Here is an 11960-nt window from a genome sequence, read left to right as displayed (position 1 = left end):
TTAATCTTGGAACCTTGGAAGGTCATTAATACCCATTCCTCTATTCAAAAAAATCCTATCAATACGTATCAAGACATGTCCAATCGTATACTGGCAGTTCATTTTAGCTACAGCTCCCATTATGAGGAAGATACGCCGACACAGACATACTCGCTTGTAAGCCCGAGCAGTCGGTCTCCACGGCCGGGTTCCAGGTGTAGAAAGAAGCCACTGGAATTCCGTTTGCATTGGCAATATCGACGGACGAATCGTCTGCGATGACCTTGTAAAACTCGTCACACGTAGCAACCATACCCGTCTGAACAGGGTACGGCGTCGTGACACCGGTTCCAGTGGCTGCCTCGACACCAGCGCAGACATACTTATCTGGCTGAAGTCCCGAGCAGTCTGTCTTGACCGCTGAGTTCGATCATTGGAGGTTGGCTAGGTAGCGAGGTTGAAGAGGTTTCGTCAAACGGCACTGTGGAAGTTGACGACTCTCTGTAGCCTGAGTACGTCGCAATATACCCCACCGGTTGCACGCAGTAGTAGGTGTCGGCCAGAAGATTTGTGCAGTTCTGGAAGAGTTCCGGATTCAGGAAAAGGCTATCACCGTTAGCTTTGGTCTTCACTTGCCAGAAAGACAGGTCACCCACAGATTGTTTCGAGAAATGCTGAGTTTGTCCGTCATGGTCGTGCAAGTCTCGATTGCGGCAACCTTGTAATATTAGCCACAGCGAGAGTTCGTGCCATCTCCAGTAGGCGAAGGAACGGCACTAACACTATTAGTATGCGGGCAATACGATTGATCCATTGTGGTCATTTACGCTATAGTAGTCACAATAGTCGTCATGCCTCCGAGGCCATAGTTTCCCACTAGGTTGCTCACGCAGATCGTAGTGTTCACCAGACTTCCACAGATTTCTATGTATCCGTTCATTAGTGGAGTGTTGCCATTAAAAGGGCGTCACCACGTACGAGCAGGTATAATCGATTTGAGCATTCCAAGCGAGAAGCCGGGCCCAAGTCACATCTTGCGACTTTCCGATGCCAGTGCAAGTATCACCGGTGTCCTTTAGTCGTAGCTCTTTGGCCGCGACACTACCTTATCCTCTTTAAAACCCTTCTAGGTTATTAGCCAAATTGTTAGCTTCACAAAAATTATTACTACTAGATTATTAGAAGTAGTCCTAGAATACTTAATATTATCAGTAGTTAGTAAGTGGAGGGACGCCAAAACTACCTATTAATTAGATTAAATTGATCAAAAACATCGTGCGAGCGAAAAATAACTACCACATTAAACTAACTAGGTAATCGAAAAAGAAATGGCCTGATCTGAGGTTTTACCTCTCGGTCTTAGCATCTCGTTCTGGGCAGGCTGAGCTAAAAAATGGCCTGAGCCAACCTGCAATCTCGTGTTGCGCTCTTGGTGGACTCGACCCCAGCTTATCGCCCTATCGATAAGGCCATGGCGGGGACACAAAAAAAGGCCGCCATGGCACACTCAACCACAGGAAACCAGAAACGAAACTGCAGGGGAAAGGCATTGAGAGGTCCAAACGTCCTTCCAATCATCACGATGCCCCCTTTGGCACCATCTCCATCCCCCGGACTCAATGTGATTGCCCTGATCTCCGGCGGAAAGGACTCGTTCTACTCGATCCTGCACTGCATCCGCAACGGGCACAAGGTAGTCGCCCTGGCGAATCTGCACCCAGAACAAACGCCAGGCACATCCAGTGATCACATCCCCGAACAGGGTGGCCACCAAGGCATGGATGATGCCGAAGAAGACATCGACAGCTTCATGTACCAAACCATCGGCCACAGCGTCATCCCGCTCTACGAGTCGGCCTTGGGTATCCCACTCTACCGAGCCCCCATCACCGGCGGCGCCGTAGACACGTCCCGCATATACCGGCACGACGCGGCTGACCAGGCAGCCGAGCCTGTTGCCCACGCTGATTCGACTGCAAAGGCAGACGAAACGGAGTCTTTGGTCCCGTTGCTCCGCCGCATCATCCAGGCCCACCCCGAGGCAAATGCGGTCTCGGCAGGGGCGATTCTTTCAACATACCAACGCACCCGCATTGAGAACGTCGCCGGCCGACTGGGGCTCGTGCCGCTTGCCTGGCTGTGGATGTATCCGTCGCTCCCGTCACCGGCTGAGCGGGACGCTGATGCGATGGCGGTGGGGCAGGCGGGGTTGCTAGAGGATATGGCCCAGTGCGGGTGCGATGCGCGGATTATCAAGGTTGCATCTGGTGGTCTTGATGATGGATATTTGTGGGAGAATGTGTCGGGGCCTGCGAATGCGGGACGAGCGCTGCGTAGACGTCTTGTGAAGGCTATGAGTCGGTTTGCGGCGCCTGAAGATATCAAGGGTGCGGTGTTGGGTGAGGGTGGGGAGTACGAGACATTGGTGTTGGATGGACCTGGGTTCCTGTGGAAACAGCGCATTGAGATTGATACGAGGGATGTCGGGACTGGGGAGGGTGGTGTGGCTTTTATGAAGTTGAAGGGAGCGAAGTGTGTACCCAAGTCTGGGGATACGCAGGAGTTCGCGCCGAAGGATGTGAGGAGACCGGCGCTGCTGGATACGCCGTTCTCTACTAGACTGGGTGAAATATTGCCACTCTCTTCGGATCAGACGATGTCAACATCCACCAGAGTGTCTACGCCGTCGCCGGCGTGGGCTATCCGCGAACCACACCACTGCCAATCTCGATCCACATGGACCATCGCAAACCTCGTGGCACCAGAGGCAGGCCCCGGTGCCGGTGAACAGATGGACGCAATCGTCGCTCAAGTGCAGAATGCCCTATCATCCCCTCCCAATTCCACCTCCACCCCCCGCTCCACAGACGACATCGTCTTCGCCACCGTTCTCCTACGCTCCATGGCCGACTTCGCCCTCATGAACAACGTCTACGTCTCCCTCTTCAAAAAGCCAAACCCACCCGCCCGTGTCACAGTCGCCTGTGGTGACACCCTCCCCGCCAACGTCAAAGTGATGGTCTCCTTCGTGGTCGACCTCGGCGCGCGAGACCGGCGCCAAGGTTTGCACGTCCAGTCGCGGTCATACTGGGCGCCAGCGAACATCGGCCCGTATTCCCAAGCAATGTCGATTCCATTGCGAGCCAAGGGTAGGGTGATTTACATCGCGGGCCAGATTCCGCTGGACCCAGCTTCTATGGAGGTTGCCGCGCAGGGTGAAGCTTGGTTGGAGGGATATGCGCTTCGGGCTGTGTTGTCTCTTCAGCATTTGTGGAGGATCGGAGAGGCGATGCAGGTTGATTGGTGGCTTGGTGCTGTGGCTTTTGTAACGGGTGGTGAGCATGTTGAGACACAGGTGCGGATTGCATGGGATCTATGGAAGAAGATGCATGCCCGGCCTGATGGTGATGAGGAGAAGGAGGAGGATGAGGGGCCGCAGCTTGATGCTTGGGATATCAAGTATGGGCGGAGACAGGAGGAATTGATACCCCAGGCTGTGGAGTCGGGCCTACCCAGGTTTTCTGCTCTCGGCGAGGATGCTGCTGCCACGATTCCACCGTTCTTGGCCGTCGAGGTGGATGAGCTTCCTCGGGGCAGTGACATTGAGTGGCAGGGCTTGGGGAGTCAGTGTCAGCAGGTCACTCTGGAGAGCAGAGAAGATGGCGTCTCGACCGTTGCGGATGAACAATACAGCTATCGCTGTATTGAGCTGGATGTTAAAACATCCGAGGGGTCTTTGGTAGAGAGGCTTCGTTCATTGATCAACTCCCTGTGTCAGGACCCGCAATTAACTCAGGCTGTATTATACACCACGCAGCCCGTACCAGAGGATCTCTGGCCAGGTCAGATCGTTCCATGTCGATCTGTTTGGGGACGAGAAGGGCGACTATTGACTGGTGGTGTGATCCTACAGAAGGAGTATGGCTTGGACGAGTAAATCCGGGGATATAGAACTATACCTTTAGGGTGGTTGATAGATGCAGCGCAAATTCCAACTCCGGCTGGCCAAGAGTGGACAAAAATATCAGGATTCGCAATGAGAAAGCCATTGACTAAACCGTTTATACATGCTTCCTTTGGAGCTTCTCAATGAGGCCCGCATAATATTTGCGGTGAGATCCGATACTGAATCTTACGCTGGGATGTTGTGCTTCCCACACAGTGTTGCACCCCAGTATATCTGCATCCTGACTGCCCTACCCATACGACGCTACGTCGCGTACCTCTCCACATAACAGCTCGCTTCTTGTTTATCAAAATACTACAATCCAGCAGGTAACAACACCGATTATTATAAAGGAAGCGTGCTATACAGAATACTAGGCAGAGTTGAATAGGGATAAGAGGGTTTCGCGTTGCAGAACATTCAGCAGAATATTATTAACCCACTGGGGCGGAAGTACTGGGGTACAAATGTGGTCTGTCACTGTACATGCGCACACGATGTCATACGGTGGAGCTGGCCCGGACATGTGATAAGCAAGGCTCCCTGCGGCGCCCAGGAAAGATAACAACAACCCGCAACTCCCAGGATCGCCCCATTCGCTGCCCTGCGCTTTGGAGGAGTACGTACCCGCCCCCCTTCGACATCATCGTGCGATTCTCGATTCCTTTACTCCGTACAACTCTCGCTGTCCCGGCATGACGGACCCATCGACCTAGGAATGGTGTCATGAGTTCTCCGCGGGGCCACGAGGAACAGGAGGCGATCCCTCGCAGCAGCACGCCTGCTACCAACTCTGATGTGATCGTCGAAGATCTGCGACAGCTCACTCGCTCTCCCCATCCCTACCACCGCAGTCGACGCCTCGGGTCGCGCACACCCTCCGAACAAGGTGACCGCCTCCAGCCACTCTCCTACTACTCAAAATCATCACGAACACCAAGCGACAGCGGCACGGAGGCAGATGATGAAAGCACTGGGATCTTGAGAGGCCTCCCTGCGCCGCCTATTCGGCCTCGAAAGGGGTTGCGTTCGGGCGGGAACGGGGTACTCGACACTGATGCGTGGCTGCCTACATTACAGCCATGGCCATCATTCGCGCGCCAGACTGGACGGATCTCGCGACGAAGCTCAGAAGAAGAGACAGAGGGAAAAGCTGCCGAGGAGGAACAAATTAGTCGGCAGAAGCGGGTTGAGATCTTGCGACGACTCATGGAGACTGCACTCCTGCTATCTGTCGGTGCCGTCGTCTTACTGCAACAGGATGCTCGCTCAATCGCTTGGGCTTGGAGGAAAGGTAGGAAGACTGTTGTCTCATGTTTGAAAGATGGGATGTGCTAAAGTCTTGCAGAGCTCGCCGCCCATGGCCTTACACTCATTGGTTTATCTGCTGCATACCCCATGCTTCTCCGAGTCTCGAGGAGCAGAAGGTGGCGCATGTGGCCCTCCAACTCCAAACGCCCATTCTTCTGCATACCAGCGAGTTTCGATCCAGCTCCGCTCCTCTACCCAATCCTTATCCCGGTCTTCGTTTCGCTATCCTTGACACACCATCGCCCGACTTTGATCATACCAAACCTCATCTTGAGCCTTTCCTCTCTCCCGGCCCCTGCCATCCCACTGCAGAACTGGATCCATGGCTTCAGTGTCACGCATTGGATGGTGACCCTGGTTCCGGTCCTTGTTTCAGAACATATCTCTTTCGACTATACAGTGCCCAAACCGCTGACGCTGCGCGGACACGATGCGGAATCGTTGATTCTTCTTTTTCCTTTGCATCAAGCGTTGATACCCACTTTAAACTTTTTATTGACGACCAGCGTTCTTCCAGCCGAACTACAGCTTTTGACGACAGCACTGATCAATTTGTACTTGTTTGCGGCCTCTCCTCAGGCAGAAATTCTGAAGGCCATGATATGGCTTGGTGGAATGTGTATATTCGCGTCGTGTCGGCACATACTACGTTGGGAGGTTACTCTGGCGCGGATTCCTAGTTGGAAGTTCCGCCGCTCGGTGAGCGGTTCGCCCTCTCCGCGGAAATTCTTCAATATGATGGACCATCGGCTTTGTCAGAAGCTGAGCCGGACTGGTGTTTCAGATGAGCCTACATCAGACAGTGATGGGCCTAGTGGAGTGCCACGGCTTCAAAGAACGAAGACGATGCGAGAGACGACAGACACAGTACAGTCCGTGGGACCTGTATCGGCAATCGACAATATTACCGCTGAGCAAGCCTTCGAGCAGCATAATCATTCCCACAAACGGCGACGACGACATACCATTGCGACTTTTGAGGAAGCCGTTCAAGAGGAACGTGTGCGCACTACGCCCGGGGGCCGCCGCAAAAAATTGATGGGACCCGGCCTTGCCTCGTTCCTATCCCTGACTGCAGCCCAAGCGCAGGTCCGCAAATGGCTGTATGCGCTCTACGTCTACGTCATATCGCTGGTGATCATCCTGGGACCCATCCGGAAGTATATCGCTGAACGAGCACTCCAAGGACAGGATCCTTTTGGCTGGGCTGTGGGCTATCTCCTGGGCAATTTGAACGGAGTTCGATTCTGGGTGCTCATGTTGAACCTCGAGTATTGGATCCAATTGCCAACGCGCCCAGGAGCAGCTCTCCAAGCTCCTTCTTGCGCACTCGGCTGGGTTGAGCATGTCCGCCAGACTGACTTTGGACCCGCCAACACCCGCCTCCTAATGAGCGCCTACTGTGTTCTGGTTCTGATAACAGGCCTGGCAATTGTGTTCCAGCTCAGCTCGATTGCCGAAGTTGACACGCGGCGCAAGGTTTTCCATGGCATGATGGTGCTGATGTTTCTGCCTACGGTGTTTGTGGACCCGGCGTTCTGTGCGATGGCGCTGGCGTTAGTCCTCTCGGTATTCTTACTATTGGACCTCTTCCGTGCGTCTCAGCTCCCTCCGATCTCACGCCCCTTGACCTACTTCCTAGCCCCGTACGTGGACGGGCGCGACCACCGCGGGCCGGTCATTATTTCGCACATATTCCTCTTGATCGGATGCTCCATCCCGCTCTGGTTGTCACTGTCCGACCTGGAGCGCAATGGCGACGGCCCCTGGGCCGGTTGGGAGGTGCCCACACGAGACGTCAGCATGGTCAGCGGAGTCATCTGTGTCGGCATGGGTGACGCTGCGGCCTCGCTCATCGGCCGCCGGTACGGTCGGCTCAAATGGTTCTGGGGAGGAGGCAAGTCACTTGAAGGCAGCGTGGCTTTCGCGGCGGCCGTGACGTGCGGCTTGCTCGCTGTTCGTGCCTGGCTGATGGTGGGAGGGTGGAGTGTAGCAGGGGCCGAATCAGCCGGATCTGCTGGCGCGGCGGCCTCCACCCTTCGATTCTGGCTCTGGACGGCCTGCAAAGCGGCCTTGGCGGCAGGTGGCACTAGCGCCACCGAGGCGATCCTCACTGGCTGCAATGATAACGTTGTCGTGCCAGTTGTGTTGTGGCTGTTAGTCCGGGGTCTGGGCGTTTAATAGTGCAGTAGGAAGGAGCGGATGTGTATAGGAGGACGCAGCAAGTGGCTCCATGTGGAAATTCTGTATCATAACTTATACCTAGAGGTTCCTTTATTATTCATCTTATTTTGTCTGACGGGGCGTGCTCTCGTGCCATGGCCTGGAAACCAGGTTTCTGCCTGCGTCGATAAGCTTTGGGGCTATCGCCAGCCAGCAACCTTGGGGCTGCCGATCTCGGATCGGGGAGGCAAATCCGGTGGAGATGCATGTAGCTATCTATTGCAATGGCAAGAGCCGGCTCTTGTGAGAGATTTTGTTCTGGCATTGTTCCAATACACCGTCTGTTGGATCTAGTCTGCTATGCGCAGCTAGTGAGAATCTTCTTCGTGTTGCGTCATATTTAAATAGCGATGTTCCCTGCGGATTCGTCGGAACATGACTCGTGACTGGCGATAGGTCACGATCTCGCCTTATCTAATCGCGATAGCCACTTGAGCTGGGCACCTGCAGGCCTCCTGCTTCCCCCTTTTTTGTCTCTTGCCTTGCTGGTTCTCTGCTTCTCGGTACTTCTCTTCCTTCTTCTCTCGGCTCGACTCCTGTATAATCATTAATCTTCCCCATCTTATCCTTACCCCCAAGGTCCTCCAGGGAGCCTACATAAGTACAGTATAGTACAGTACTCCTCCCCCACCGCCTCCCCAGACCCACCGCCCTTCTGACCGCCTTACCAGATCACCGCCGCCTGTCACTCGTTATCGTTGGCTGTTGCCCGCGCAGGTCACACCCCCTCCCCAATCACCACCCACGCCGTCCTTTGGGTCCAGCTTGCCCGCCCTTTCAACATCACATCATCTTCCTCCCCCATTAGACCAGCTACCCGCCCCCTTCCTGCACGCCTCCCCACTTTGGTCGACTACCACACCTCCCCTCCTTATACTCGCTCTATCCCATACTGGTCTCTATTTCTATACATCATCACCTACTTTACCGCTTTCCACGGCGTCTTTTGGAATACCTTCGTGTGAATAAAGCCCCGGAAGACTATCTGGACCTTATCGTCGTCGACTTGCAACCCGCACGGCCACTGACTCACCCAACTTGACCGGCCGATCTTCACCGCACTACTCCTCGGCCCTTCCCAGACTCGTTCCTTTGGCGTTCCTCTTCCTCCCGCCCTTCCCGGTGCCTAGCACAGCTCATCCAGGCTCCCCTGATGGGCCTCTTGTTGAGTCCGACGACTTCATTCCTGCTGAGGTAGTTGTGGTTGACGGGGCGCGGTTGTGTTGTGATATTCCCGGAAGCCTCCTCTGCGGTATATCGGCCCGCAGTGGCGGAGCCACTCGGCGACAACAGCCATGGCATCTCAACACTCACGGAGGTCACGCGAGACCTCTCGTCTAGAAATGACCATCGGTCCGTACACACGGCACAACAAGATCGGACAAGGGAGCTTCGCGACGGTCTACCAAGGTGTCCATACGGTGAGTCATGGATCATACATCTGCTTGTTTGCACTGCTAACCGCTTTCCTACTACTAGAAAACTCGCACATTCGTAGCCATCAAGTCCGTCAATCTATCAAAGCTCAATAAGAAGTTGAAGGACAACCTTTCATCCGAAATTGACATCCTGAAAGGGCTCCACCATCCACATATCGTCGCGCTCATCGACTGCCATGAGTCCACATCACATATCCACCTGGTCATGGAGTTCTGTGCTCTGGGGGACCTATCGGCTTTTATCAAGAAGCGAGACACCCTGTATGAGCACTCGTCCACCCGGGACATGATTTCTAAATATCCCAATCCATCCGGCGGGGCACTTAACGAGGTTGTCGTTCGGCACTTCCTCAAACAGCTCTCCAGCGCCTTGCATTTTTTGCGAGAGCGAAATCTCATCCATCGAGATATCAAGCCCCAGAATCTCTTGCTCTGCCCGGCTCCAACTTCATACAGGAGTGGTGTATCGCAGTTCGTTCCATATAAGGGTAGCGATAATTCCTATGAGCCGATAACGGGGCTGGAGACACTACCGATGCTCAAGATTGCGGATTTTGGGTTCGCTCGATCCCTACCTGCCACTTCCCTGGCGGAGACTCTGTGTGGCTCCCCACTGTATATGGCACCGGAAATTTTGCGGTACGAGAAGTATGACGCCAAGGCTGATCTCTGGTCTGTTGGTACCGTGCTGTATGAGATGGTGGTGGGGCGGCCTCCGTTCCGTGCTACAAATCACGTCGAACTGCTGCGGAAAATCGAGAAGGGAGAAGATCGAATCCGATTTCCTGAAGAGAATCCGGCCTCGGATGACATGAAGAGGCTTATTCGGGGACTTTTGAAGCGAAACCCCGTGGAGCGACTAAATTTCCCCGAATTCTTCAATAACATTGTCATCACAGAGGCGATCCCGGGGTTGATAGCTGACGATGTGCCTCGGAACAACCGGCGGCCCTCGCCCTCTGGAGAGCTTGGGTTAGCCGCGGACCGGACTGATCCTCGACCGGGTCAACTCGCCCAGACTGATGCAACCGTTAGGAGGGACTCGCCCTACTCTACTGATCAGGAAGAGCGTATTACATATCCGCCTCCGCATCGATCAAACACCACCCGTCAGAAGCCAGATACTCCACCAAGTGCTTCACCCATGCGTCGGATAGGAAGCGCAGACCGGCCTTCATCGGGTGGTTTGCGAGAGCACGCACGAGGTAGTACACCACCGCATCGGCCTAGTGCAATCACCCATGCAACGGCGCCAGGCCGCCAGGAGCTTGTCGGTCGAAATGCGCCAGCGGCGGCTATGGAACGACAGAGAAGCCGAAATACCTTTTCGGGCTCGCCAAAGACAGGCCAGGATAATCGAACCCTGGAGGAGCGCGAGCGTGCTGCTCAAGAGGTGGCATTTGAACGGGACTACGTGGTGGTCGAGAAACGCGCAGTCGAAGTTAATGCGTTCGCAGACGAGTTGGCCCACAGCCCTCGTATTCAAGGCGGCTTTTCGCGCGGACAAGGAAGTGCTGTGCCTCGCCGTGCAACTACGCAGGGACTTCAAACTGTAACATCAACTTCCCCACACACTAATATCTCCAAAGCTATGCAGGTTATACCTGGCCGTGCGCGAGCTGACTCAACGCACCAACGCCAACACTCATATGAGCGACGATATGGACAGAGCCCGACGTCGGCGACATCGGCAATATCCAAAGCTCTTAATATGGCCAGTGGCCGCCTATTCGGAATGGGATTCTCGCCTCCGTTGGCTATAACCAAGGGTGGCCGGTCTCCACCTCTAGCCTACAATCCATTTCCCGCCTACCCTGCGGCACAAACAAGTCTGATGCTCATGGGCGATGGGATTAAGACCAACGCGGCTATCGACGAAGACTGCAGGACAGTCCAGGTTATCGAAGAATGTGCCACCCGAAGCGATGTTGTCTATGGGTTTGCCGAGGTTAAATATAAACAACTTATACCACTCGCCCCTTCAGCGCCAACAGATCCGTCCGTGAGACCCAGTCTCAGTGGAACTGAGGACCCTGATAGTTCCGCTGATGATGGGTTGACGGTCGACGCCATCGTGACCCTCTCCGAAGAAGCGCTGGTCCTCTACGTGAAGGCTCTGTCTCTCCTAGCAAAGTCCATGGACATAGCAGGATCTTGGTGGACACGCAAGAACCGGGAGGATATGTACGGTGAACCGTCGAGCCGAGGCGATAACAGCGGACTCGCTGGTACTCGGATAAACAACGTGGTGCAATGGGTCCGGAGCCGATTCAACGAGGTTCTGGAGAAGGCCGAGTTTGTGCGCCTCAAACTCATTGAAAGCCAAAAACGATTGCCTCTCGACCATCCCAGTCACCCGGAAAATCACTCGGTTGGTTCTACTGCTGCCTCCATCGGCTCCGCCGATGTGGTAGTCAGCGCAGGCGTCACAGCTGAGAAGCTGATGTATGACCGTGCGTTGGAGATGAGCCGGGCTGCGGCTATCAATGAGTTGACCAGTGAGGATCTTGCCGGTTGTGAGATTGCCTATGTCACTGCTATCCGCATGCTGGAGGCCGTGCTCGACGATGATGGATTGCAGTCTTCTTCAGGCCCATCGAGTCATCAGCAGCACTCTTCTCATCTTGGCGACAGGGGATTAGTGGATGGCCTGCAAGGGGAGGACCGACAGGTGGTTGTCAAAAGTGAGTTTTCCTTCTCTATCATTTCTATTTCTGAAAAGAGCTCGGTCGCTAATGTGTGAAACAGTGGTGTCCAGCATGCGCGGTCGCCTAACAGCTCTTAGGAAGAAGCTGGCCATCCTGGCGAAGCGAACCTCGACACCTACCACCACTCTGGGCAGTGGCCGAATGCCGTCGTCAAATCTGGTCCCTCTGTCGCACGCCACGGGAGTTACGCCGCCACGGTAGTCTCGCTCAAGATTCTCCCTCGTCCACTCTCATCACGCCAAATCCTCTATCTTTCACCTCTCAAATGTCGCTTTCAAATACAAACCGCGCCAGTGTCTTATGCATTTATACTTTTCACGTTTCCCCACCCGATCTGCTCAGCGGGGAAATGCT

The 11960-nt window shown here is 54.5% G+C and overlaps 4 protein-coding genes across 4 annotated transcripts; 3 read left to right on the top strand and 1 right to left on the bottom strand.

The window, feature by feature from the left end:
* Positions 1–58: 58 nt before the first annotated feature.
* On the bottom strand, positions 59–670 carry N7482_000972 (LysM peptidoglycan-binding domain-containing protein; the record flags this gene model as incomplete). The annotated part of the gene is made up of 4 exons (XM_056683097.1): positions 59–90; positions 151–336; positions 398–585; positions 636–670. 4 exons carry the CDS (start codon positions 668–670, stop codon positions 59–61), a joined length of 441 nt encoding a protein of 146 aa, XP_056546703.1.
* Positions 671–1561: 891 nt separating this feature from the next.
* N7482_000971 (diphthine--ammonia ligase family protein) lies at positions 1562–3916 on the top strand (the record flags this gene model as incomplete). Its single annotated transcript, XM_056683096.1, has 1 exon — positions 1562–3916. The coding sequence occupies one exon, from the start codon at positions 1562–1564 to the stop codon at positions 3914–3916; it is 2355 nt and encodes a 784-aa protein (XP_056546702.1).
* A 735-nt stretch (positions 3917–4651) lies between these two features.
* On the top strand, positions 4652–7417 carry N7482_000970 (putative phosphatidate cytidylyltransferase; the record flags this gene model as incomplete). Its single annotated transcript, XM_056683095.1, has 2 exons — positions 4652–5219; positions 5274–7417. The coding sequence occupies 2 exons, from the start codon at positions 4652–4654 to the stop codon at positions 7415–7417; spliced, it is 2712 nt and encodes a 903-aa protein (XP_056546701.1).
* Positions 7418–8754: 1337 nt separating this feature from the next.
* atg1 (serine/threonine protein kinase ATG1) lies at positions 8755–11807 on the top strand (the record flags this gene model as incomplete). Its single annotated transcript, XM_056683094.1, has 3 exons — positions 8755–8880; positions 8939–11582; positions 11647–11807. The coding sequence occupies 3 exons, from the start codon at positions 8755–8757 to the stop codon at positions 11805–11807; spliced, it is 2931 nt and encodes a 976-aa protein (XP_056546700.1).
* Between the last annotated feature and the right edge of the window lie 153 nt (positions 11808–11960).

The sequence above is a fragment of the Penicillium canariense genome (genome assembly GCF_028826845.1).
Source record: "Penicillium canariense strain IBT 26290 chromosome Unknown utg000001l_segment0_segment0, whole genome shotgun sequence".
In the NCBI taxonomy this organism is placed as follows: Eukaryota; Fungi; Ascomycota; class Eurotiomycetes; order Eurotiales; family Aspergillaceae; genus Penicillium; species Penicillium canariense.
The sequence above is the reverse complement of the archived record's forward strand: the minus strand, read 5'-3'. Positions and strand labels throughout refer to the sequence as shown.